Genomic DNA, 26,497 nt, shown 5'->3' on the forward strand with positions numbered 1-26,497 from the left:
GTGCCTGCATCCATCCGGTTACGTTGTCATTCTGGTGCCTGCATCCATCCGGTTACGTTGTCATTCTGGTGCCTGCATCCATCCGGTTACGTTGTCATTCTGGTGCCTGCATCCATCCGGTTACGTTGTCATTCTGGTGCCTGCATCCATCCGGTTACGTTGTCATTCTGGTGCCTGCAACCATCCGGTTACGTTGTCATTCTGGTGCCTGCATCCATCCGGTTACGTTGTCATTCTGGTGCCTGCAACCATCCGGTTACGTTGTCATTCTGGTGACTGCATCCATCCGGTTACATTGTCATTCTGGTGACTGCATCCATCCGGTTACATTGTCATTCTGGTGCCTGCATCCATCCGGTTACATTGTCATTCTGGTGCCTGCATCCATCCGGTTACATTGTCATTCTGGTGCCTGCATCCATCCGGTTACGTTGTCATTCTGGTGCCTGCATTCATCCGGTTACGTTGTCATTCTGGTGCCTGCATTCATCCGGTTACGTTGTCATTCTGGTGCCTGCATCCATCCGGTTACGTTGTCATTCTGGTGACTGCATCCATCCGGTTAGGTTGTCATTCTGGTGCCTGCATCCATCCGGTTACACTGTCATTCTGGTGCCTGCATCCATCCGGTTACATTGTCATTCTGGTGCCTGCATCCATCCGGTTACGTTGTCATTCTGGTGCCTGCATTCATCCGGTTACGTTGTCATTCTGGTGCCTGCATTCATCCGGTTACGTTGTCATTCTGGTGCCTGCATCCATCCGGTTACGTTGTCATTCTGGTGACTGCATCCATCCGGTTAGGTTGTCATTCTGGTGCCTGCATCCATCCGGTTACACTGTCATTCTGGTGCCTGCATCCATCCGGTTACATTGTCATTCTGGTGCCTGCATCCATCCGGTTACGTTGTCATTCTGGTGCCTGCATCCATCCGGTTACGTTGTCATTCTGGTGACTGCATCCATCCGGTTAGGTTGTCATTCTGGTGCCTGCATCCATCCGGTTACACTGTCATTCTGGTGCCTGCATCCATCTGGTTACATTGTCATTCTGGTGCTTGCATCCATCCGGTTAGGTTGTCATTCTGGTGCCTGCATCCATCCGGTTACACTGTCATTCTGGTGCCTGCATCCATCCGGTTACACTGTCATTCTGGTGTCTGCATCCATCCGGTTACACTGTCATTCTGGTGCCTGCATCCATCCGGTTACATTGTCATTCTGGTGCTTGCATCCATCCGGTTAGGTTGTCATTCTGGTGCCTGCATCCATCCGGTTACACTGTCATTCTGGTGCCTGCATCCATCCGGTTACACTGTCATTCTGGTGCCTGCATCCATCCGGTTACACTGTCATTCTGGTGCCTGCATCCATCCGGTTACGTTGTCATTCTGGTGCCTGCATCCATCCGGTTACATTGTCATTCGGATCACTTAACCTGGGGACAGCAGTATTATTAGCTCTAATTGGGCTGCTAGCCCTGCTGACCATTCTGTCATGGCAACAGCTGATCCTCCGTGCCACAGACTTCTAAAAAAAAGTGCGCCCTTTATATGCGGAATAATACTTGTACCTGAATTTGGCCTTTTTCAATTTGATGGTGACCAAAAAGCCATTAGCACTAGAGAATCATTATCAAGCAACTTAGCCAGCAAAAAAAAAACCTATCTAATGAGACGCAAAGCAGAATATATTACAGCCATTTCCAAACTCTAAAAACAAATCTCTGTGTACGGAGGCCGAACAAACCTTACAGGTTAGAAAGAAAAGAAAGCAGGACGGGCGTGTAGTTTGTGTACACAGCCTGGTTACTGGACTCTGCCAGAAGACATTGTACCATGCAGATGTTGGACTTTGCATTGAAAACACACAGATATTTGCAGCAAAACTATGTGTAGTTTGGGCCATTTTGGAGTCAAAAAAAGGCTTGAGTAAAAATAAAATTAGTCGGTTTGGTTACATCGTCATTCTGGTGCCTGCATCCATCCGATTACGTTGTCATTCTGGTGACTGCATCCATCCGATTACGTTGTCATTCTGGTGCCTGCATCCATCCGGTTACACTGTCATTCTGGTGCCTGCATCCATCCGGTTACGTTGTCATTCTGGTGCCTGCAACCATCCGGTTACGTTGTCATTCTGGTGCCTGCATCCATCCGATTACGTTGTCATTCTGGTGCCTGCATCCATCCGATTACGTTGTCATTCTGGTGACTGCATCCATCCGATTACGTTGTCATTCTGGTGCCTGCATCCATCCGGTTACACTGTCATTCTGGTGCCTGCATCCATCCGGTTACGTTGTCATTCTGGTGCCTGCAACCATCCGGTTACGTTGTCATTCTGGTGCCTGCATCCATCCGGTTACGTTGTCATTCTGGTGCCTGCATCCATCCGGTTACGTTGTCATTCTGGTGCCTGCATCCATCCGGTTACGTTGTCATTCTGGTGCCTGCATCCATCCGGTTACGTTGTCATTCTGGTGCCTGCAACCATCCGGTTACGTTGTCATTCTGGTGCCTGCATCCATCCGGTTACGTTGTCATTCTGGTGCCTGCAACCATCCGGTTACGTTGTCATTCTGGTGCCTGCATCCATCCGGTTAGGTTGTCATTCTGGTGCCTGCATCCATCCGGTTACACTGTCATTCTGGTGCCTGCATCCATCCGGTTACATTGTCATTCTGGTGCCTGCATCCATCCGGTTACATTGTCATTCTGGTGCCTGCATCCATCCGGTTACATTGTCATTCTGGTGCCTGCATTCATCCGGTTACGTTGTCATTCTGGTGCCTGCATCCATCCGATTACGTTGTCATTCTGGTGACTGCATCCATCCGGTTACGTTGTCATTCTGGTGCCTGCATCCATCCGGTTACATTGTCATTCTGGTGCCTGCATCCATCCGGTTACATTGTCATTCTGGTGCCTGCATTCATCCGGTTACGTTGTCATTCTGGTGACTGCATCCATCCGGTTACGTTGTCATTCTGGTGCCTGCATCCATCCGGTTACATTGTCATTCTGGTGCCTGCATCCATCCGGTTACATTGTCATTCTGGTGCCTGCATTCATCCGGTTACGTTGTCATTCTGGTGCCTGCATTCATCCGATTACGTTCTCATTCTGGTGACTGCATCCATCCGGTTACGTTGTCATTCTGGTGACTGCATCCATCCGGTTACATTGTCATTCTGGTGCCTGCATCCATCCGGTTACATTGTCATTCTGGTGCCTGCATTCATCCGGTTACGTTGTCATTCTGGTGCCTGCATTCATCCGGTTACGTTGTCATTCTGGTGCCTGCATCCATCCGATTACGTTGTCATTCTGGTGACTGCATCCATCCGGTTACGTTGTCATTCTGGTGACTGCATCCATCCGGTTACATTGTCATTCTGGTGCCTGCATCCATCCGGTTACATTGTCATTCTGGTGCCTGCATCCATCCGGTTACATTGTCATTCTGGTGCCTGCATCCATCCGGTTACGTTGTCATTCTGGTGCCTGCATTCATCCGGTTACGTTGTCATTCTGGTGCCTGCATTCATCCGGTTACGTTGTCATTCTGGTGCCTGCATCCATCCGGTTACGTTGTCATTCTGGTGACTGCATCCATCCGGTTACATTGTCATTCTGGTGCCTGCATCCATCCGGTTACATTGTCATTTTGGTGCCTGCATCCATCCGGTTACGTTGTCATTCTGGTGCCTGCATCCATCCGATTACGTTGTCATTCTGGTGCCTGCATCCATCCGGTTACGTTGTCATTCTGGTGCCTGCATCAATCCGGTTACGCTGTCATTCTGGTGCCATCATCCATCCGGTTAGGTTGTCATTCTGGTGCCTGCATCCATCCGGTTAGGTTGTCATTCTGGTGCCTGCATCCATCCGGTTACACTGTCATTCTGGTGCCTGCATCCATCCGGTTACATTGTCATTCTGGTGCCTGCATCCATCCGGTTAGGTTGTCATTCTGGTGCCTGCATCCATCCGGTTACACTGTCATTCTGGTGTCTGCATCCATCCGGTTACACTGTCATTCTGGTGCCTGCATCCATCCGGTTACACTGTCATTCTGGTGCCTGCATCCATCCGGTTACACTGTCATTCTGGTGCCTGCATCCATCCGGTTACACTGTCATTCTGGTGCCTGCATCCATCCGGTTAGGCTACGTTCACATTTGCGTTGTTGGGCGCAGCGTCGTCGACGCATGCATCATGCGCCCCTATCTTTAACATGGGGGAGCGCATGGACATGCGCTGGTATGGCGTTGTACTGCGTTTTACGACGCATGCGTCATATAGACGCACAAGACAGGGTGCAGGGGACGCTACTTGTAGCGTTTTCCCTGCGCCAAAAGTCCCGATCTGTAGGATCTTATGATAACACATGCGTTGCAAAACGCTGCGTTGTGTACATGCGTTGTTGGTTGCGTCGCCGACGCTGCGCCCAACAACGCAAATGTGAACGTAGCCTTACACTGTCATTCTGGTGCCTGCATCCATCCGGTTACGTTGTCATTCTGGTGCCTGCATCCATCCGGTTATGTTGTCATTCTGGTGACTGTATCAATCCGGGTACATTGTTATTCTGGTGCCTGCATTTATCCGGTTACATTGTTATTCTGGTGACTCCATCAATCTGGTTACATTGTCATTCTGGTGCCTCCATCAATCCTGTTACACTGTCATTCTGGTGCCTCCATCAATCAGGTTACACTGTCATTCTGGTGCCTGCATTTATCCGGTTACATTTTCACTAGAGTGACGTTTTCCCTAAAACTAGGCCTCCTGTGGATGCCCAAGATAAAGTTGAATATACATGTTCCGAAAAGTTTTATTTTTTTTTTAAAGATCTTTATGGATCAAACTATGCAAAAAAATAAATAATTCAACAGGTAAAAGGGGTTGTCCACCACTGGGACAACCCCTCCTTGATATATGGTGCCAGTGCCGTTCCAGCGGTGTCAGCACTCGTGTTCCCAGGGCTCTTGTGTGGTTATTATGACACGTGAGCCCTGCGGCAAATCAACTATGGTGTCAATTTGATCTCCTTTGGACAACTCAAATATCAAGAGGAAGTCAGAGAGCAGCCGCAGCCCTAGCTTCCAGCTGATGGTCAATATGTCTGAATGTGGGGACAGTGACGCCAGCGCTGATTTAGCGCCGTGATCAAGTGTCATAAGAAAGAACTGCATGATAGCCCCAGGAACGGGAGTGCAAACACCGCTGTAACAGCGCCGGTACAGGAGGGGAGTATAGGTGTTTTTACTCTACCGGTGTCAAACATTCAGTTCGAGGAGGCGTTGTCCTAGTAGTGGACAACCCCTTTAATTAGTGTGAAACGTGAATCGTACAAAAGAAAAATTGGCCTTTAAAAGATGTATTTACATATAATAAAACAATAAAGAATATGGATTTATCTTGTATAAAACAAAGCAACATAATTTGAAACAAGAAGCTGTTGCATACAGCCTTAATGGAAACCTGTCAACTTCTACACCCCGAGGCACTTACAGTACATATCCAATTAGCCCTTAAAGAGATTAACTTGCTCATCTTTTAATGACCCCAAAGCCATGCTTCAGTAGCAAGAAAACGGGTTTTGACGTTCCGTATATATTGTGTCTGGAAGTGCATTGGGCGGTGACGATGCACTTCATCCTCCGCCTCTCGCTGTATTCCCTGCCTAGCGCCTCTCTCCTCTAGTTGACTGACATGTCAGTGGCTCAGATACACGGCCGGGAATAGAAGCATGAGGCTGAGGGTCCGGAAGTGCATTGTCCCCGTACCAAAGCATTTCCAGACACACATACAAAGATACAAAGCGCGATTCCTCGCTACTGAAGAATCAATTTGGGTCCTACAGGGATCAATTTGCTCATCCTTTAAAGGTGATATTAAGAACCATGAATTTTGCTGGAATAAGACATCGGACAGCATATAATTTATAAAACTTTCTATGACCAGAGGCCTGTATAGATGGCTCAGTAGGGTTCATCCTTCTGTCAGCTTCCCGATAATGATGGTATTCCAAAAGAGTACAAGCATTCCTTTTCTGTTACCATGTTTGTATTTTTTATACTACAAAAGGTCTGCTAAGAGCAACTAAAATGATAATTTAATGTTATTTGCTTCTGTTAAATTTTTATAAAATGCTTTATACAAAAAATTCACCTAGCCTTAAAACATTCAAGGTAAATGTGAATTGATTTGATTAGAAAATGCAGTAGAAAATCTAATAAAAACACTATGCAGTAAATTCTGCTGTGTGAATTGCAGTGATAGCCTTTCATTTACAGCCAAATAACCAGAATGTAAGAGCAGTCTAGTGCGTATTTCCAGTCCGGCACGCTACATGTCCGCTTCCTTATCTACTAAGCACATTTCCATGGCCCACTAGTGGCTGTGTCTGATATTGCAGGTCATTCCAATTTTCCCATTCATTTCATTAGAAGGAACTTGTAGCTACTAAAACCACTGGACACAGAGGCTACTAGTAGTATACAGCTGTGATGGCAATGAATGGAGAGGAGACGCCAGTCGGAGCACTATGGCTTGTTTGAACATCAGATAAGTTAGAGTAAAGGCTCCTATACACATTAGATTCAAGGGGCAAGGGACTGGCTAGTCATCTAATGTGTATGGGGACCTCCAAGCTGGTAATGTGCTGCTGAGAACAATGATCTTTCATGGTGCCCAAAAGATCATTCACCCAACGAACGAGAATTCAGACTCTTTGGACTGCATGATTATCACAAAACAAGCATTAATAAGAACGCCTGTTCACAAGAATCGTCCAGTGTAACGATGGGTTCACATCACGTAGATTACCTGGGGCAGCCAAAAAATGGAATTCAGGCAGATCTGCAGACTGTCACACCTCCCGTATCTCCCTCTGGCTCTTACTTACCTGTCCCGGCGTGCCGCTGCTGCCGCCCGCTTCTGCTGGGTCTTCTTCCGGCGTGCGTGTTCGTCTCTGCGCGCTCCCGGACTGTCCGCGCCCCGCCTGGATTCCACTCTTCCTCTCTCTGCGCAGAATCCTAGTCCTCGGCGCCGGCGCATGCGCACTTTGCCTTCCTGCTCTGCACTCCCACAGGCTGGTCTTCGCTCTCTCCGCTCCTCCCATTCCTGATCCTGCTGGTTTCCTGACCCGGAAGTGCTCAATACTCTCTATCAGGTAGCCTCTCCCCCTACTCCTTGCCTGATTGTTATTTGTCCTCATTTGACCCAGGTCCTCCGTACCTTGCTCTGTCCTGTGCTCCTTATCTTGTTCCATCCGGTGTCTCCGCCATTCCCTGCCAGTCCTGGGTGTCCGCCATATCCAGTCCATCCTGTGTCTCCGTCATACCCTGCCTGTCCTGGGCATCCGCCTTATCCAGTCCACTCTGTGTTTCATTCTCTGTCACTCAGTCCTGTGTCTCCGCCTAAGCCACTTCCGCGTCTTTCCTCTCCTGCTTCCTGTTCCCCGGTATCAGCTTCCGCGGCAATAGTCTCCCTCGGGCCTGCCCCTAACGCTCCCTGTATAGGGGGTGGTCCATCTGGTTAGCTCACCCTTGGGAGGTTCGTTGTCGCGGTACTGTGGGTTCACTCTAGGAGTTCGGAAGTTCTGACACAGACATTGGCTTTAATGAAGCACAGTTACATTGCGTTTTATCTGCCCCATTTTTCAGCAGTGATCTCTTTTACGAGGCAGGCACAAAAAAGTGATAGACCGATTTTCTGCCCCCCCTCAAAAAAACGTGGACTATCAAGAATGAAGTCAGAGAGGCCACAAAGTGACTTCTTCAATAAGCTCAATGGAGCCATTTTTCAGGGTCTTAGATGGAAGCCCAGATGTAGCTACTGACGGATGACCAAAGCGTGATGTGAACGCAGCCCAAATCAGTCACGAACAGATCATAGCTCTCCCAGGAGAGGAGATTTCAACACAAAACTCACTGGATACCTTTCGTGTGTTTTTTTTTTTTAAACATTTTGTGAACTAGTAACATTAATCCTACGTATTGTGTCATGGCATAAACGTGTGCAGGAGGCCACAATGCGCCATTGAGAGGTGCATGTCTAAGATATACTGTATTCCCTTACAGGCAAGGAAAATGCAGAAGCAATTTGTATGAAAAGTATTAACAAAAAAAAAAAGTCTGTTTACCATGCTCTGTCCAAACTGGGGAATAATCACTTTTACTCATTGACAGATTGCCGTTTATAAATATGCAGAGACCCCATCCCTGGAACAGAACCAGCGCTTACAGATGAAAAATCATTCCATGTTGCAGCAGTAGTAGAAAAAATGGCTAAATATAGCAGATCAATGCAATAATTATTCGCCTTTATAGTATTCTCATGCACTGCGGTTTTGGAGATCGGAATGGCGTGCTGGAAGTCAGGATAGAAGAATAAATAACACGTTTATTCCTGGATACGGTTTCCTGATGCTATAATGGTAAGCGGTCACCTGCAGGCAACATGCTAAGGAGCGGAGCACACTGATATATAGGTTTGTGGGGAAAGATTATTTACTAATTTTAGGCTATGTGCACACGTAGGAAATGTGGTGCAGAATTTTCTGCACTAAATCTGCATCTGCAGATTTGATGCAGTTTCTGTGCAGTTTTTATGCAGTTTCTATGCAGTTTCTGTGCAGTTTCTGTGCAGATTCTATGCAGATTCTATGCAGTTTCTGCGCAGTTTCTATGCAGTTTCTATGCAGTTTCTATGCAGTTTCTGTGCAGTTTCTGTGCAGTACAATGTAAATCAATGGGGAAAAAAAAAAGCTGTGCACATGGTGCAGAAAAATCTGCAGCAGAAACGCTGCAGAACTGCACAAAAGAAGCGACGTGCACTTCTTTGAAATCTGCAGCGTTTCTGCGCAGATTTTTCTGCACCATGTGCACAGCTTTTTTTTTTTCCCATTGATTTACATTGTACTATAAATCACAGTGCAGTTCTGCAGCGTTTCTGCAGCAGAATAATCTGCTGCAGTTCTGCACCAATTCTGCACTAAATCTGCATCGTGTGCACATACCCTAAAGGTTTGCTCTTTCTGGTCTTAATCAGTGGATGGCAGCCATTTCTAAATGCACAATTATGCATGCAAGGCTGTACGTTAATGAGTAAGACCGCACACTTGATTGAGGGAAAAAAAAAAAGAATGGGCAAAACTTAAAGGTTGTCCAGTACTCAAATACCCTCTTCTAAATAGGTTTCCCCCTTGTAAAATAACACTTACACTCCCCTCTGGGGCAAGCGCTGGTTCAGCGGTGTCGGCACTGGTGCTCCTATTGATTGCGTGGCATTGTTGTCATGAGATTCTTGGGAGAGCCAGTGCTGACACCACTGGAATAGCGCCGACAAAAGAGGAGAGTATAATTTATTTATTTGGGGGGAAATGGGGATTGAGAAGGGAAGTTCTCCGAGTAGTGGACAACCCCTTTAATTTAGCAACCAACACGTTATACTGAAACTTTTCACACAAATCAATATTTCAATCTACTAATTTTTTCATGCATTGTAACAAGCTACATGCAGATTTGACTTCACTTTCGATGTGACAAGTCTTTTGCTCTTGCTATGACAAAAAAAAAGTAGCTCTAGTCCGGTATTAAAGTATAAAAAGGATTAAAAAAATATATATATATGTAATAAATTAGTCTCAAATGACAATGCGATTCAAGGCAACGAGCCTCTTCATGAGGCTCAATATTGTAAAACACCATGGAACTCACTTAAAAGGAACCTGTCAGCAGGATTGTGCGCAGTAACCTACAGACACGGTCAGGTCGGCGCCATTATACTGATCACACTGATACCTTGGGTGATTAAACCCATCTTGTGGTTGTTTCATCTTTATTTGTAGTTTTAAGTTAATGAGACTCTCGTGCTTCAGGGCCTGTGTGGGGGCTTCATGTGGTGCTCTGCGTAGGCACCCTCAATGACATCTTAGTGGAGACTATTTTTCCTTCAGCAAAATGGCGCCAGCGCCTGAACAGTAGCATCTATCCTGTTCCAGATTATGCTACTGTACAGGCACGGCCGGCACCATTTTGACGAAGAATTTTTTTTTCCCCAAGCAATTTGTATGAGTAAATAAAATAAAAATATGGATATTATAGATGCGATCAGGCTGCAGTGCAGGTGCCACCAACGGCGATGAACGATTTTTTTTTTTCAAAGCCATAACATATACAGAATGCAAAATAGGGAGCAAGTCAGTGAGAGATCAGTGACCTGTCATAAGCTATAAGGATTAATATCTAATCAGAGCACTACATGAAGACCCCCACAGGTTGCCCCGCAGCACGAGCATATCATTAACTCAAAACTACAAATAAAAAAAGATGGATTTCATCAACCAAGGTATCATTGTAATCAGTGTAACGGCGCCGACCTGACACTGTGTGTAGGGTACTGAGCACAATCCTGCTGACAAGTTCCCTTTAAAGAAGCACTCCTCCTCCCATCAAAGTTTTTATCCTCTTAATATATTGCAATCATCATATTATATGGCCCTGTGTATATACAATTGCTCATTTTGCCTTTCTATGCACTTAATTCTTCTCTTTTCCATTAGGTCTATGATATCATATGATTTATGTAAAAACAGGATCAGAATTGAGCAAATTTCTTCGGGTCCCCACTTATTCGGCAAGCTATAGCGCTTCCAGGATTCTGCCGGCCGATCAGCTGATAGGCGCCACAGCTGCATGTGTCGCGCCTGTGTCACTGTCACAGCACATGCATGGAGAGCCCAACAAACAGGCTCTCCATGCATGTGTCGTGACTATCACACAGCTGTAATTAGGAACACCGGACTGTGTACCTGTGCCAGACCGAGTCCAGAACTGCTGAGGCTGTGTCCCATGTTGTCCGGGCGAAGGCAAAAAGGCCCGGACAGGTTCCCTGATCTGGAAGCTGGGGGAGCGGTTATAAGTAAAAGCGAGCGCAGCGTCGGGCAGTTTCCCGCCGGCAGTGACAGAGGCAAGGTGCGTGCGCAGCGGGCTTGGAGCGGTGTGCAGCCAGGTCGCTACGACATGCGGCTGATCCGAGGCCGGAGCCCATCACAGTAATAAGGAAAGAGCCGGGTGCTAGCTGCATGCTTGCCTAAGAGCCAGGGCAGAGTTCAGGACTGTTCGCTGCTGCCCTTGTCATCGCTGCAGGACCTCGTTGGAGAGACATCGCACCAGCTGTTGCCGGCGTTTCAGTCTTGGGGGAACAGGCAGCGCGCAGCATACAGAGAGAAGTGCAGCGCGCTCAGTAGCTGGCAGAGAGCGAAGTGCCGTGTGCTCCGTGACCGTGAGTCCAGCGCACGTGCCGCAAAGTGAGAACCGGGTATTGGACAGACGTTTTCAGCTCACCTTGCCAGCATATATTTTCCCATCCACGGGAGACCCTGATTGTGCCGAGGCCTTGTTTACTCTGGCCGCATACGTTCATGGACTAGGGGCTCAGCGGAAGGTACCAGACACAGACCGCTGCCGCCAGAAGACGGACCACCGTTACCAGCTGAACCTTCTTGTACAAGCACCGCGCCAGCTGTTGTTGGCGCAATTGACTTCCCTGCACCTCCCTGCGAGGAGATAACCTCTTGTTAAATTAAAAGGGTTATATTTGTTAAACCTTGCTCTGCCTTCTGTCTGTCACTGCATCCCGCAACTTGCTAACAGCTGCGACACATGCAGCTGCGTAGCCGAACAGTTGATCGGCCGGCGCGATCCGGGTAGCCGGGTTCCCTCTGCAGCTTATTGAGGCAAATTCCCAGGCATCTCAGCTGCACCTCCTCGTCAACTCCTGACCCAGCTGCTCCACTCTTCCAAGGACAATAAGCCACTCATAGCATGTCCTGGGTTAGGACTCCATGTGATTGACCACAGTCCGTATATAAACCTAGCCGCAGACACAAATTCCTTGAGGCTGCCACAGGGCAAACATTACACAGCGCAAATGACAATTAATGGGGCTGTCCATGTGATGCACGGTCATGCCAGGTCCTCCAGAACCAAAGAAACTCTTTGTACTGGAATATGTAAATGGCAAATTAATATACGGTAAGTGTTACAACCATGCCCCCATTTGGAAACCCAAAATGAGATTACTTGGATATGGTTTTCAAAACCAGATAACCTACTTGAAGGAGGGTTTTCGACAAAATACAGTTATCATGTAGCTTCAGCCAAAGTGAATGGAACAGCAGTGAACCTGCTCAACCCGACATATTGCGCTTTACTGTGGTCTACTGCCCTCATCTCCTGAGCCGTCTGGCTCTAGTGACGGTGATGAATGATCGACAGCTGGGCCACCCCCAATTATGGGGACAGGAGGTTATGTATTTTGTAGGGAAATGGAGGAAAAACACATTTGCAAGTTTAGAATAAAATTCATGGCCATAAAAAAAATTATACGGATACTTTTATTAATGAAAAACCTGAAGCAGCAGTAAGCCAGGAAAGCGGACATAAAAAATTCAGTATTCACTCTTTGTAGAGAGTAACCAGGAGAATAAGTATGAACTGAGAGCAATTTACCTCCTAAGGAGGAATATTCCTACCACAAACTGAATCATACAAAGCATTGCTGGAGAACAAGACAAGTGCCATTAATCTGATATGAAATGCGGCACGCCACCAATGACAATTACCTTCAGTTTATCTTTTCATATCAAACAAAGGTCCTTTAAGCCCCCATAATGCGATATTACCTTGTGAAGCAATACAAGTTGCTTATGTACCAGAGGCTCTTAACTACCACGCAGGAGACCAATACAACGGAGATGAAAAAGGAAGATATTTGCGATGCAACGAGTGATTTCTCTTCTGCCTTTTCTCCCGATTCTTTTTGCAGTAATGCATAGCTATGTAAGTGAGATATTAGCAGTTTGTAATACCAATCAGTAGTTCCAGAGTAAAGAGCCTTATTAAAAGAGGTTTCACCAAGTTTGAAAGCCATCATCTCTAACCAAAAGATGGGGGATAACTCACTGATTGCTGGTGGGTTTAACCGCCTAGATTCCTCACCAATCCGAGGATTTGGACTTTACAGTAATCTCTCTGAATGGGGCCGAAGTGGAGCATAAGCAGCTTGGTTCCATTCATTCACTATGGTACTGCTGAAAAATTATAATTAACTAGTAATCTGATCTTCTGGAAGCTATGACAGCATCACGGGAGAGTGTCCGCCTCTTAGGACAGAAAACCTGTAGGTATAAAATGGTGTAGCCTCCCACTTTCCCTCCGTGGATTACAAAGATTAGACGACAGCTTATGTAGTTATTGGCAAGTATTACATAAAAAACCCTTCATAGGATTGATCTTTTTTTCTGTACATCTCTGTGGTCAAATACCCAAACCCAGAAGGAGGATAAAAAAGAAAGGGAATTAGGAAACGTGCTGTCACAATGTCCAGAATATCAAATGATCAATTAGTGTAAATATTTTTCCCTGTCGCCCATGTCACAACCACAAGAGTACCTTCTTTAAAATCAGATCATTGCCTGAAAGAGGTTACGCCCAAAGGAAGAGGATAGGTCCAGCTATTAGTGTCTGAAAAAGGTTGAAGGTGTGGACCAAGTTGCAGCCTTACAAATTCATTCAATGGAAGCACCAAGAGGTGGACATAGCTCTAGTGCATTTGGCCTCAAAACCTCTTTGTACTGAAAAAGAACTGAGCTCTTAAACCAAGATAACAGCAGATCTAATCCATTTGGCTAAAGGTACCGTCACACTAGGCGATATCGCCAGCAATCCGTGACGTTGCAGCGACCTGGATGGCGATATCGCTGTATTTGACACGCAGCAGCGATCTGGATCCCGCTGTGAAATTGCTGGTCGCTGCTAGAAGGTCTGCACATTATTTGGTCGCTAGGTCGCCGTGTATCGCCGTGTTTGACAGCAAAAGCGACGATACCAGCGATATTTTACACTGGTAACCAGGGTAAACATCGGGTTACTAAGCGCAGGGCCGCGCTTAGTAACCCGATGTTTACCCTGGTTACCAGCGTAAAAGTTAAAAAAACAAACAGTACATACTCACCTGCGCGTCCCCCAGCCTCTGCTTCCTGACACTAAAGCGCCGGCCCTAAACTGAAAGTGAAAGCAACAGCGGTGACGTCACCGCTCTGCTGTTAGGGCCGGAGCTCAGTCAGCGTCAGGATGCAGAGGCTGGGGGACGCGCAGGTGAGCATGTACTGTTTGTTTTTTTAACTTTTACGCTGGTAACCAGGGTAAACATCGGGTTACTAAGCGCGGCCCTGCGCTTAGCAACCCGATGTTTACCCTGGTTACCCGGGGACCTCGGCATCGCTGGTCGCTGGAGAGCGGTCTGTGTGACAGCTCTCCAGCGACCACACAGCGACGCTGCAGCGATCGGCATTGCTGTCGCTATCGCTGCAGCGTCGCTTAATGTGACGGTACCTTAAGGACAACTACGGTAACTAGTTGATCTACTATTTGACCCTCAAACTGGATAAAAAGGAGCTATCCATAGCAGAAAATGCAGCCAAGTAGTCCACAACATATCTATCTAAGGGCAATAAAGCAGTTTAAATCAGACCCAAGATTATTGCAAGAAGGAAGAGCAATCTCTTGAGATCTATATAATGTTGATGGTAAATTAGGAAGGAGGACAGGATTAGATTTAGCAAAAGCAAAGGGAACGTAAATAGAAATAGCATGCAAGGATAGCACCTATCCTAACAGAGGTAATGGCAACCAAGAAATTACTATTATGGGTAAGAAGCTTGATGGAAATACTGTCAATGAGCTCAAATGGTGGCTTCGTAAAAAAGTTTTAAACTAAATTAAAACCACATGGCGGAAACTTTGGAGTACCAACCAATGATGAATGCTCAGCAAGTTCAGACTGAAAGAAGGAACTGAAAACTGAAACCTGTTCTTTTAAAAAGAAACTAATATCTAGACCCTGCTCTAACTCAGACTGAAAGAAATCCAAAAGATGATACATGGGAACTTAAACAGAATCCATAAAACTTCACAAATTCAAAAATATATTTTGGAAGTAATTGGCATCCTACATTTTAACATGGTGGAGACCACTCATTTACATAGCCACTGATTCAGAAGTTATCTCCACCTTCTGAGTTTTGTCAAGAGGAAAGAAGCATTTTATTAGGCTCAAGTCCAGTATAATCCTCTGGAATATATGACACTGAAGAGAGACTAGAAAGCATTTTTGGAAATTGTCCATCCACGACAAGACCGGATTTATTTTACCTGCTCTACCAGAGTGCGACAATTCTTCTCTGTGCCATGATTATTAAATTGTCTAGGTAGGGAATTAAAAAAAAAGTGTCCTTCTGTGTGACATGGGCTGCCACTTCAGCAATGATCTCTTAATAAAGATGCAAGTGGCTAGCAAAATTCCAAACGGTAGGGCTTCAAGCTGAAAATTACATGTCTTCCTTTTTGCCTATTAAGTGTCTCTGACATGAGAATAGCACCATATAATATAATGGGTACGTGTTGTATCCATGAGAAAGAAAAAAATACACAACACGTACATGCGAACAATAAATTAATATTGTCAAGGCAGTCTGGTCCACAAGAAATCTTTCGGAAGGTGGTGGGAAAAGGACCTAAACTCTCATTTTATTGCTTTGTTTACGGAGTTTAGAACCGAGGAATATGCTGAACTCATTTTTTTGGAACTGGGATAAAAATAAATAAATAAAAATGAACCTGACAGCTGATACATGCTGCCACCAGCTGTATGCTCTCAGCCACTTACGTGATTCTGAAATGCGGTGTTGTTTCAGAGAAAAAACATTCTATAAAAGCAGAGCAGAACTTGAGACAAGTTGGACAGGCGGGTCCCTGGCTATGTGCGGGTCTAAGCAGAGACCTGTCAGTGGGTGGGCAGAAGCCACTGGGGACCGCCTCTCTGACTAGACTCCAGCGCTTTCTAACCGTACACTTTTCTCTGAAACACCACAACGTTTCAGAGTCATACACACCTGGCTGGGCTCATACAGGCAGTGTCTAATGATGCATGCCGGTGGATTGGGCTACATACATCAGCTGGCAGGTTCTCCTTATCCTTCTCTCTTCTGCCATTATTGCTGGCCGCCACTGATTGTCAAATAGGAAACTATTTTTTCCTTAGAAATTGTTCTTTTCATATCCCTCTTTTTAGGCCTTCTGTCCCTGTTAAAATGTTCTAACTCTCTGAAAGGACCTACACTGTGTTCCAAATTATTATGCAAATTGCATTTAAGTGTCATAAAGATTTAATTGTTTCGCTTTTCAAATAAACTCGTGGATGGTATTGTGTCTCAGGGCTCAATGGATCACTGAAATCAATCTTAAACACATGTGAATTATTTTTCCAGGTGATTCAAATTAAAGGAAAACTACTTAAAAATGACGTTCCACATTATTAAGCAGGCCACAGGTTTCAAACAATATGGAAAATAAAAAGAATCTTTCTGCTGCTGAAAAGTGTTAAATAGTGCAAGGCCTTGGACAAGGCATTAAAACATTAGATATTTCACGAAAACTTAAGAGTGATCATCATACTATGAAGAGATTTGTGACTGAAACAGAGCGCAGACAGAGTTCATGCAGATAAAGACATAATGAGGAAGGTTTCTGCCAGACAAATTCATTGGATTAAGAGAGCAGCTGCCAAAATACCATTACAAAGCAGCAAACAGTTATTTGAAGCTGCTGGTTCCTCGGGGGTCTCTCAAATCTCAAGGTGTAGGATCCTTCAAAGGCTTGCTGTGGTGCATAAACCTACTATTCGGCCACCCCTAAAGTGGGCCCAGACATACATGACGACTAATTTACAAACAGTCTTGTTTACTGATGAGCGTCGAGCAACTCTGGATGGTCCAGATGGATGGAGTAGTGGATGGTTGGTAAATGGCCACCATGTCCTAACAAGGCTGCGACGTCAGCAAGGAGGTGGAGGAGTCATGTTTTGGGCCGGAATCATGGGGAAACAGCTGGTAGGGCCCTTTAAGGTTTCTGAAAGTGTGAAAATGACCTTTGCAAAGTATATAGAGTTTCTGACTGACAACTTTCCTCCATGGTATAAAAAGGAGAAACGTGCCTTCAGGAGCAAAATCATCTTCATGCATGACAATGCACCATCTCATGCTGCAAAGAATACCTCTGAGTCATTGGCTGATATGGGCATAAAAGGAGATAAACTCATGGTGTGGCCACCATCTTCCCCTGACCTCAACCCTATAGAGAACCTTTGGAGTATCATCAAGCAAAAGATCTATGAGGGTGGGAGGCAGTTCACATCAAAACAGCAGCTCTGGGAGGCTATTCTGACTTCATGCAAAGAAATACAAGCAGAAACTCTCCAACAACTCACAAGTTCAATGGATGCAAGAATTGTGAAGGTGATATCAAAGAAGGGTTCCTATGTTAACATGTAACTTGGCATGTTAGGATGTTTTGGAGTTAAATAGCTTTTTTGTTCAGTGAATGTGACCTCCTAATGCTGCAAATTCAACAAATGAGCATTTTCAGTTCTTTAAAACATATTAAATGTTTAGAAATTCTACTGTGCATAATAATTTGGAACAGTGCATTTTAAGTTTTTATTCATTTTGGAGATTATACTGTTATCATTGGGAGGATTCTTCAATAAAATTCGATGTATACTCTTAATGGGTGATTACTTTTATTAGACTGACTGTCATTTGCACCGACCATTTAGGAAAATCCGAGAAAAACGTCATTTGCATAATAATTTGGAACATAGTATATATAATTTTTGGAAAGGAGTGAAGAGAGAAAGCCTTTCTTCTTAACAGAGGACAGAGGAAGATCATCATCATCTAGGGAGGAACCTAACACATGGCTCCTTCACAGGGAATGGCACATAACGGGAATTAGATCCATAATCTCCCTGCCTAATTCTTTGCCACAAACGTCTAAAGAATGAATTAATGAAGGAGGTAACAGCCAATCTGATAGGGTCAGTAGAGGCAACAGCGAAGAAATAGGCAGCTCTTTAGATAACAGGAAGAGAGGACGGGATCGGATCCCTAGAACCTTTCCCTCCTTATTGCAAAGCCATAGGTTTCGAGATCTAGCCGTACACGTACTGGCTATAACAGGTCTTAAATCCACAGCCCCAGATTTCCAAGCTCTCTCAGAAAGCCCTCAGTCTTCCTATCTGTAGGATCTCTGCATTGGCCACAATCATCAATAGGGAGAGAAGATTTTCTAGCTTTAAATATAAAGTGACCAATTTTCAATGCCTTGTCCCAACAACCAGAATCAGACTCATCAAAGGGGTATTTACATTTAATGCTCTTCGGGATAAAACCTTTTATGATGTTTTTTTTCCCCCCATTCCTTCTTAAAAGGGTTGTCCAGGTTTGGGGCTCAATCACTATGTGTGACATTAACCCTCTGACCCCTGATGACGCTAGATCTCTGGTGAAACATGTTGGGACGGCTTTAGGTTTCAGTCAGTGTTATTGGCAACAATATTAGAGAGAAGGTGGAAGCGGCCGCACCAAGCTAATAATTATCAAAATTCACTATATTGTGAGCATAGCAGAAAAAGGGTTATATCCCCAAGTCCCCTTATGCACACTGGCTGTTGTATCTTAATCTTATTCTTTAAAAAGTTCATTAAAACTTAATTTTTAACCGTCTTTAGTTCGGGATCAGTTGCCTTCATTGGCCAATCGTAACACATGTAATGAAGTCACATACTTCGTCATCTACCAGCTCCCGACACAGGAGAATCCTGACAGTGCACACTCTGCGCTATAAGGAATCACATGTCTGCCATCTCTGTGACTGTAGACTCGAGTCCCAAGCCTGGACAACCCCTTTAATGCTTGGCTCTTAACATCCAGGCTACCAAATACAACGTCCGAAACAGATCTTAATTATTTTGGATCTTCAATGTTCATTGTTGCTCTAGCAGCTGTTAACAACTGATCGATATCTTCAGACAGAGGGGAGGTGGGGGTTCCCTCCCTTCACAAAATCTGGAGAGGAAAAAGTAGAGGCGGTGACAGATTTGGACTCCCCACTTTCCGCCACCAATAACATCCTCTGGGCTGGTAACATTAGAATGGAGGCCCCTACATGAGGGTGTACTAGGAGCAGGCAAAACCTAAATCTAGTGGCACTCAATCTGCCGGTACCGAGAGAGCAGCCACCAAGACTCACAAACGTGTACCTGCTCATCCATCCATACAAAGACAGGTCAGGTCAACAGATCTCCATATTTGTTATCTATTATCTCATTAAAGTGATAATCCGAATCTCTAAACAAAAAAAAAAAAAAAAAAATTGTAGGTGAAAAGAAAGTAATCAAGAGTCGACAGGTGGAAACAACAGGTACTGACTAGTAAAGCGCAGCCTCCTCGTCTTCGGGAGAAACACAAACTAGCTAGTTCTTGCTGAGGCAGACAGGACTTTTGGTGAGAAAACACGTCACCTTTCAGGTTTGCAGAGACGGCTTCCATTTGATGACTAACTACACTCCAGAAAACATGAGCGCTGCCTCGGGCTTACATAATGTAAGTGAGTCTGTCAAATACAATAAACAAAATAATAGAACACAATGAAAACTTGCATTGATATTTTTTTTACGACTGGACAAATGATAAACTCTTACCGAAGCAGGACTGGGACGGAGATGCAGCCCCGACACACAAACCCCACCCAGTTCATAAAATAGTGCACCCCTGCATTGTGGATACAAAGTCAGTGCAAATGGCATGTTTGAGAACATTTGGTTTGCTTGGCCACTCAATTTACCCCCCAGAATACAAGAAGTCAAATAAAGGAGGAACAGGGAAACCCCTAATTAGACACACACAAAAAAAATAACACTGTCGGTGAGGGGTTCTAAGTGCATGTTACCGCTTCACAAGTGCCAGTACAATAAATACTGCCATATAATAACCATATAGTGCTTAAATACCACATCTACACAGGAAAAATGGTAGTTTGTACAAGGGAAATGCCTCAAATGACAGCCGTGGCGTCCCATCCAGGAGACCACTAGAAGGGTAACACAGGAGCAGAGAGGAAACACCCCCTAACATCTCCCATCGCCGCGTGCCACAGATGCCAACAAAGCAATTCTTTACTCGCTTTACCCCTCACCCACACACGATACTCATACATTAGGTACAAGTCACTCGCGCATTAGACACATTTCATACATGTCACTGAATTGTTACATCCATGCTGTATACAAATTTCACAACAATTCCACTTTTATACCTACGGTATCTGCCTTCTATGGTGATAAACTATCAATCCTACAGTGAGATCTACCTGGCCCAGTTAGCACTGGCTGAGCTGGAGTCACATACTCACCAGCTAATGTGCGGAGCACAAACACAATTAGAAAGTGTCAGGTAGAGCATCCCATGATGGATCGGCCTGGTGAAATATCGGGCTGGTGTGCACCATGGTCACACTAACCATAGATTTTATTACTACTTAAACAATGCCACATACTTGAATAAACGACACAAGCATAGACGGTAGAACCTGCAAGATACATGAAATATTCCAGATTTCTACAGTTGTGACAAAAACACAAATATTCTGCAGAGATTTGGAGGAAAATAGTAAGGTAACAATGGTAAGGTGGTGCCATATATGAGCACATTACTGCACATAGAATAACACCGCTGCACAGGGATGTACATGAGCTCGATAAAACAAATATATTTCAGAAATCTAAGATTCATTATTTCATGGTTTAAAGGGAACCTGTCACCCCCAAAACTGCGGGTGACGTAAGCCCACCGGCATCAGGGGCTTATCTACAGCATTCTGGAATGCTGCAGATACAGTGGGGCAAAAAAGTATTTAGTCAGTCAGCAATAGCGCAAGTTCCACCACTTAAAAAGATGAGAGGCGTCTGTAATTTACATCATAGGTAGACCTCAACTATGGGAGACAAACTGAGAAAAAAAAATCCAGAAAATCACATTGTCTGTTTTTTTATCATTTTATTTGCATTTTATGGTGGAAAATAAGTATTTGGTCAGAAACAAAATTTCATCTCAATACTTTGTAATAAATCCTTTGTTGGCAATGACAGAGGTCAAACGTTTTCTGTAAGTCTTCACAAGGTTGCCACACACTGTTGGTGGTATTTTGGCCCATTCCTCCATGCAGATCTCCTCTAGAGCAGTGATGTTTTTGGCTTTTCGCTTGGCAACACGGACTTTCAACTTCCCCCAAAGGTTTTCTATAGGGTTGAGATCTGGAGACTGGCTAGGCCACTCCAGGACCTTGAAATGCTTCTTAAGAAGCCACTCCTTCGTTGCCCTGGCGGTGTGCTTTGGATCATTGTCATGTTGAAAGACCCAGCCACGTTTCAACTTCAATGCCCTTGCTGATGGAAGGAGGTTTGCACTCAAAATCTCACGATACATGGCCCCATTCATTCTTTCATGTACCCGGATCAGTCGTCCTGGCCCCTTTGCAGAGAAACAGCCCCAAAGCATGATGTTTCCACCACCATGCTTTACAGTAGGTATGGTGTTTGATGGATGCAACTCAGTATTCTTTTTCCTCCAAACACGACAAGTTGTGTTTCTACCAAACAGTTCCAGTTTGGTTTCATCAGACCATAGGACATTCTCCCAAAACTCCTCTGGATCATCCAAATGCTCTCTAGCAAACTTCAGACGGGCCCGGACATGTACTGGCTTAAGCAGTGGGACACGTCTGGCACTGCAGGATCTGAGTCCATGGTGGCGTAGTGTGTTACTTATGGTAGGCCTTGTTACATTGGTCCCAGCTCTCTGCAGTTCATTCACTAGGTCCCCCCGCGTGGTTCTGGGATTTTTGCTCACCGTTCTTGTGATCATTCTGACCCCACGGGGTGGGATTTTGCGTGGAGCCCCAGATCGAGGGAGATTATCAGTGGTCTTGTATGTCTTCCATTTTCTAATTATTGCTCCCACTGTTGATTTCTTCACTCCAAGCTGGTTGGCTATTGCAGATTCAGTCTTCCCAGCCTGGTGCAGGGCTGCAATTTTGTTTCTGGTGTCCTTTAACTGCTCTTTGGTCTTCACCATAGTGGAGTTTGGAGTCAGACTGTTTGAGGGTGTGCACAGGTGTCTTTTTATACTGATAACAAGTTTAAACAGGTGCCATTACTACAGGTAATGAGTGGAAGAAAGAGGAGACTCTTAAAGAAGAAGTTACAGGTCTGTGAGAGCCAGAAATCTTGATTGTTTGTTTCTGACCAAATACTTATTTTCCACCATAAAATGCAAATAAAATGATAAAAAAACAGACAATGTGATTTTCTGGATTTTTTTTTCTCAGTTTGTCTCCCATAGTTGAGGTCTACGTATGATGTAAATTACAGACGCCTCTCATCTTTTTAAGTGGTGGAACTTGCACTATTGCTGACTGACTAAATACTTGTTTGCCCCACTGTAAGCCCCGATGTATCCTGAAAGATGAGAAAAAGACGTTAGATTATACTCACCCAGGGGCGGTCCCACTGCGGCCCGGGTCCGATGGGTGTCTCAGGTCCGGTCCAGAGCCACCCATCTTCATCAGATGACGTCCTCTGCGCAGGCGTACTGTATCTGCCCTGTTGAGGCAGAGCAAAGTACTGCAGTGCGCAGGAGCCGGGAAAAGTCAGAGAGGCCCAGCGCCTGCGCACTGCAGTACTTTGCCCTCAACAGGACAGATACAGTACGCCTGCGCAGGAGCCGCAGCGTGAAGACCAGAAGAGGACATCTGATGAAGATAGGAGGCCCCGGACCCGGACCAGCAGTGGGACCGCCCCTGTGTGAGTATAATCTAACGTCTTTTTCTCATCTTTCAGGATACATCAGGGGCTTATCTATAGCATTCAAGAATGCTGTAGATAAGCCCCTGATGTCGGTGGGCTTATCTCACCCGAGATTTTGGGGGTGACAGATTCCCTTTAAACAAACCTCCGATGGTGCAATAAAATATTTGCATACATTCACTAAAGGACATGCTCTATAATGATGTGACAATACTTACGGATATCATCTTCGTGATACATGACGGAATGGAATGGAAGGGCTTTGCCTTTGAAATATCTTTCTGCTGGCTCCACATAAAATGTGCCTTGCGGGGTCTTAATGAATCCTTCAAATCTACCATTCAGCAGAGATCCATGAGACAACGTCCCGTGCTCACCTGTTAACACAATACAGTGCAAAGTAAGCAATATAGAAAAGAGAGAAAAGACAGAACGCACAACAAACAGACCAAAGTCAAAGAGGAGACTGAACGACACCAATAAAGAGATGAAAGTATCCGGGAGGAGAAAAGAAGAATCATGACACATTTACACGGTGCACATTTCCACCTAAGAGGAATCCATGAAGCAAAGCATGCACTAAGACCTTTAATGTCCCGCGGCGTTACTATCAGGAGCCGGAGTTATATCACAAGCATTATTGCCAAAAGCTAGTTTTCAACATTGAGGACATGCTGCAAAACCAGCAGGGTGGGAAATGTGGGAGACATTTTGGGGTAAATTCACATGTAGTAATTAATTGTAAAAATCATTGGTTTTTGTTGGGGTGGATAGTTTACACACTATGTTGCTGCGACAGTGCAATCTTTGGCCACACAAAGCGCCTTGAGCAAAATTACAAGCAGAGGGCAGGAGGTGAAGGCGGAATACACTGGACACGCTACATGCAGCACATACACAGAATAGAAATGGAGAGGGGAGGATTTATGGAAAGTAAAAGTGGCATTTTTCAGTTGTCCGAATGTCAAATTTTGTGGAATGCTGTCGGGCAGATCTAGACACTTAAAAAAAAAAAGTAGGGAAGGTGGGTATGATCAGCTGTGCAAGAAATGCAGTTTTATTAACAGAGACCTTAATTAAATTAAAGAAAAAAAACCCTCAATTCCAGCTCAAAAAAGTAAAAAGTAGAAAAAACAGAAAAATCCAGAAGTGCTATTGTTAAAGTTGTGACAAAATTATCAAACCATGTACAGCACTTGGATGTCCGTTTTGCTTGTGTTTGCGTTGTCTTCATTTACACTGAATTTATTAAGTATTTCTCCAACAGTGTTTATAACTATGCAGCTAATTGTATGGACTCATCTACAAAACCACTGCTGATAAATACAGCTGCATAGGATAGAATACAAAAGAACAAGAGTGGGTGGGAAAAGTCAGGAGGGATGTGACAGGGGAGGCCATCCTATAGTCAGCCAGGAGGGATGTGACAGGTGAGGCCATCCTATAGTCAGCCAGGAGGGATGTGACAGGTGAGGCCATCCTATAGTCAGCCAGGAGGGATGTGACAGGTGAGGCCATCCTATAGTCAGTCAAGAGGGATGTGACAGGTGAGGCCATCCTATAGTCAGCCAGGAGGGAAGTGACAGGTGAGGCCATCCTATAGTCAGCCAGGAGGGATGTGACAGGTGAGGCCATCCTATAGTCAGCCAGGAGGGATGTGACAGGTGAGGCCATCCTATAGTCAGCCAGGAGGGATGTGACAGGTGAGGCCATCCTATAGTCAGCCAGGAGGGATGTGACAGGTGAGGCCATCCTATAGTCAGCCAGGAGGGATGTGACAGGTGAGGCCATCCTATAGTCAGCCAGGAGGGATGTGACAGGTGAGGCCATCCTATAGTCAGCCAGGAGGGATGTGACAGGTGAGGACATCCTATAGTCAGCCAGGAGGGATGTGACAGGTGAGGCCATCCTATAGTCACTCACGAAAGATGTGACAGGTGAGGCCATCCAATAATCAGCCAGGAGGGATGTGACAGGTGAGGACATCCTATAGTCAGCCAAGAGGGATGTGACAGGTGAGGACATCCTATAGTCAGCCAGGAGGGATGTGACAGGTGAGGCCATCCTATAGTCAGCCAGGAGGGATGTGACAGGTGAGGCCATCCTATAGTCAGTCAGGAGGGATGTGACAGGTGAGGCCATCCTATAGTCACTCAGGAAAGATGTGACAGGTGAGGCCATCCAATAATCAGCCAGGAGGGATGTGAAAGGTGAGGACATCCTATAGTCAGCCAAGAGGGATGTGACAGGTGAGGCCATCCTATAGTCAGCCAAGAGGGATGTGACAGGTGAGGACATCCTATAGTCAGCCAGGAGGGATGTGACAGGTGAGGCCATCCTATAGTCAGCCAGGAGGGATGTGACAGGTGAGGCCATCCTATAGTCAGCCAGGAGGGATGTGACAGGTGAGGCCATCCTATAGTCAGCCAGGAGGGATGTGACAGGTGAGGCCATCCTATAGTCAGTCAGGAGGGATTTGACAGGTGAGGCCATCCTATAGTCAGTCAGGAGGGATGTGACAGGTGAGGCTATCCTATAGTCAGTCAGGAGGGATGTAACAGGTGAGGCCATCCAATAATCAGCCAGGAGGGATGTGGCAGGTGAGGCCATCCTATAGTCAGTCAGGAGGGATGTGACAGGTGAGGCCATCCTATAGTCAGCCAGGAGGGATGTGACAGGTGAGGCCACCCTATAGTCAGTCAAGAGGGATGTGACAGGTGAGGCCATCCTATAGTCAGCCAGGAGGGATGTGACAGGTGAGGCCATCCTATAATCAGCCAGGAGGGATGTGACAGGTGAGGACATCCTATAGTCAGTCAGGAGGGATGTGACAGGTGAGGCCATCCTATAGTCAGCCAGGAGGGATGTGACAGGTGAGGCCATCCTATAGTCAGCCAGGAGGGATGTGACAGGTGAGGCCATCCTATAGTCAGCCAGGAGGGATGTGACAGGTGAGGCCATCCTATAGTCAGCCAGGAGGGATGTGACAGGTGAGGCCATCCTATAGTCAGCCAGGAGGGATGTGACAGGTGAGGCCATCCTATAGTCAGCCAGGAGGGATGTGACAGGTGAGGCCATCCTACAGTCAGCCAGGAGGGATGTGACAGGTGAGGCCATCCAATAATCAGCCAGGAGGGATGTGACAGGTGAGGACATCCTATAGTCAGTCAGGAGGGATGTGACAGGTGAGGCCGTCCTATAGTCAGTCAGGAGGGATGTGACAGGTGAGACCATTTTATAGTCAGTCAGGGGGGATGTGACAGGTGAGGCCATCTTATAGTCAGTCAGGGGGGATGTGACAGGTGAGGACATCCTATAGTCAGTCAGGAGGGATGTGACAGGTTAGGCCATCCTATAGTCAGTCAGGAGGGATGTGACAGGTGAGGACATCCTATAGTCAGCCAGGAGGGATGTGACAGGTGAGGCCATCCTATAGTCAGCCAGGAGGGATGTGACAGGTGAGGACATCCTATAGTCAGTCAGGAGGGATGTGACAGGTTAGGCCATCCTATAGTCACTCAGGAGGGATGTGACAGGTAAGGCCATCCTATAGTCACTCACGAAAGATGTGACAGGTGAGGCCATCCAATAATCAGCCAGGAGGGATGTGACAGGTGAGGACATCCTATAGTCAGCCAAGAGGGATGTGACAGGTGAGGCCATCCTATAGTCAGCCAAGAGGGATGTGACAGGTGAGGACATCCTATAGTCAGCCAGGA

At 45.7% G+C, this 26,497-nt stretch overlaps 1 protein-coding gene across 1 annotated transcript in view; it reads right to left on the reverse strand.

Annotated features, from left to right (window-relative positions):
- Positions 1 to 26,497, reverse strand: part of ADAM10 (ADAM metallopeptidase domain 10) — a 232,388-nt gene that overhangs the window by 52,059 nt on the left and 153,832 nt on the right. Inside the window, exon 4 of the mRNA XM_077263832.1 lies at positions 22,997 to 23,155. Within this exon, the coding sequence (XP_077119947.1) occupies positions 22,997 to 23,155 (159 nt within the window). The remainder of the gene's footprint in view (positions 1 to 22,996; positions 23,156 to 26,497) is intronic.

The sequence above is a fragment of the Ranitomeya variabilis genome, chromosome 5 (genome assembly GCF_051348905.1).
Source record: "Ranitomeya variabilis isolate aRanVar5 chromosome 5, aRanVar5.hap1, whole genome shotgun sequence".
Taxonomy (NCBI): Eukaryota; Metazoa; Chordata; class Amphibia; order Anura; family Dendrobatidae; genus Ranitomeya; species Ranitomeya variabilis.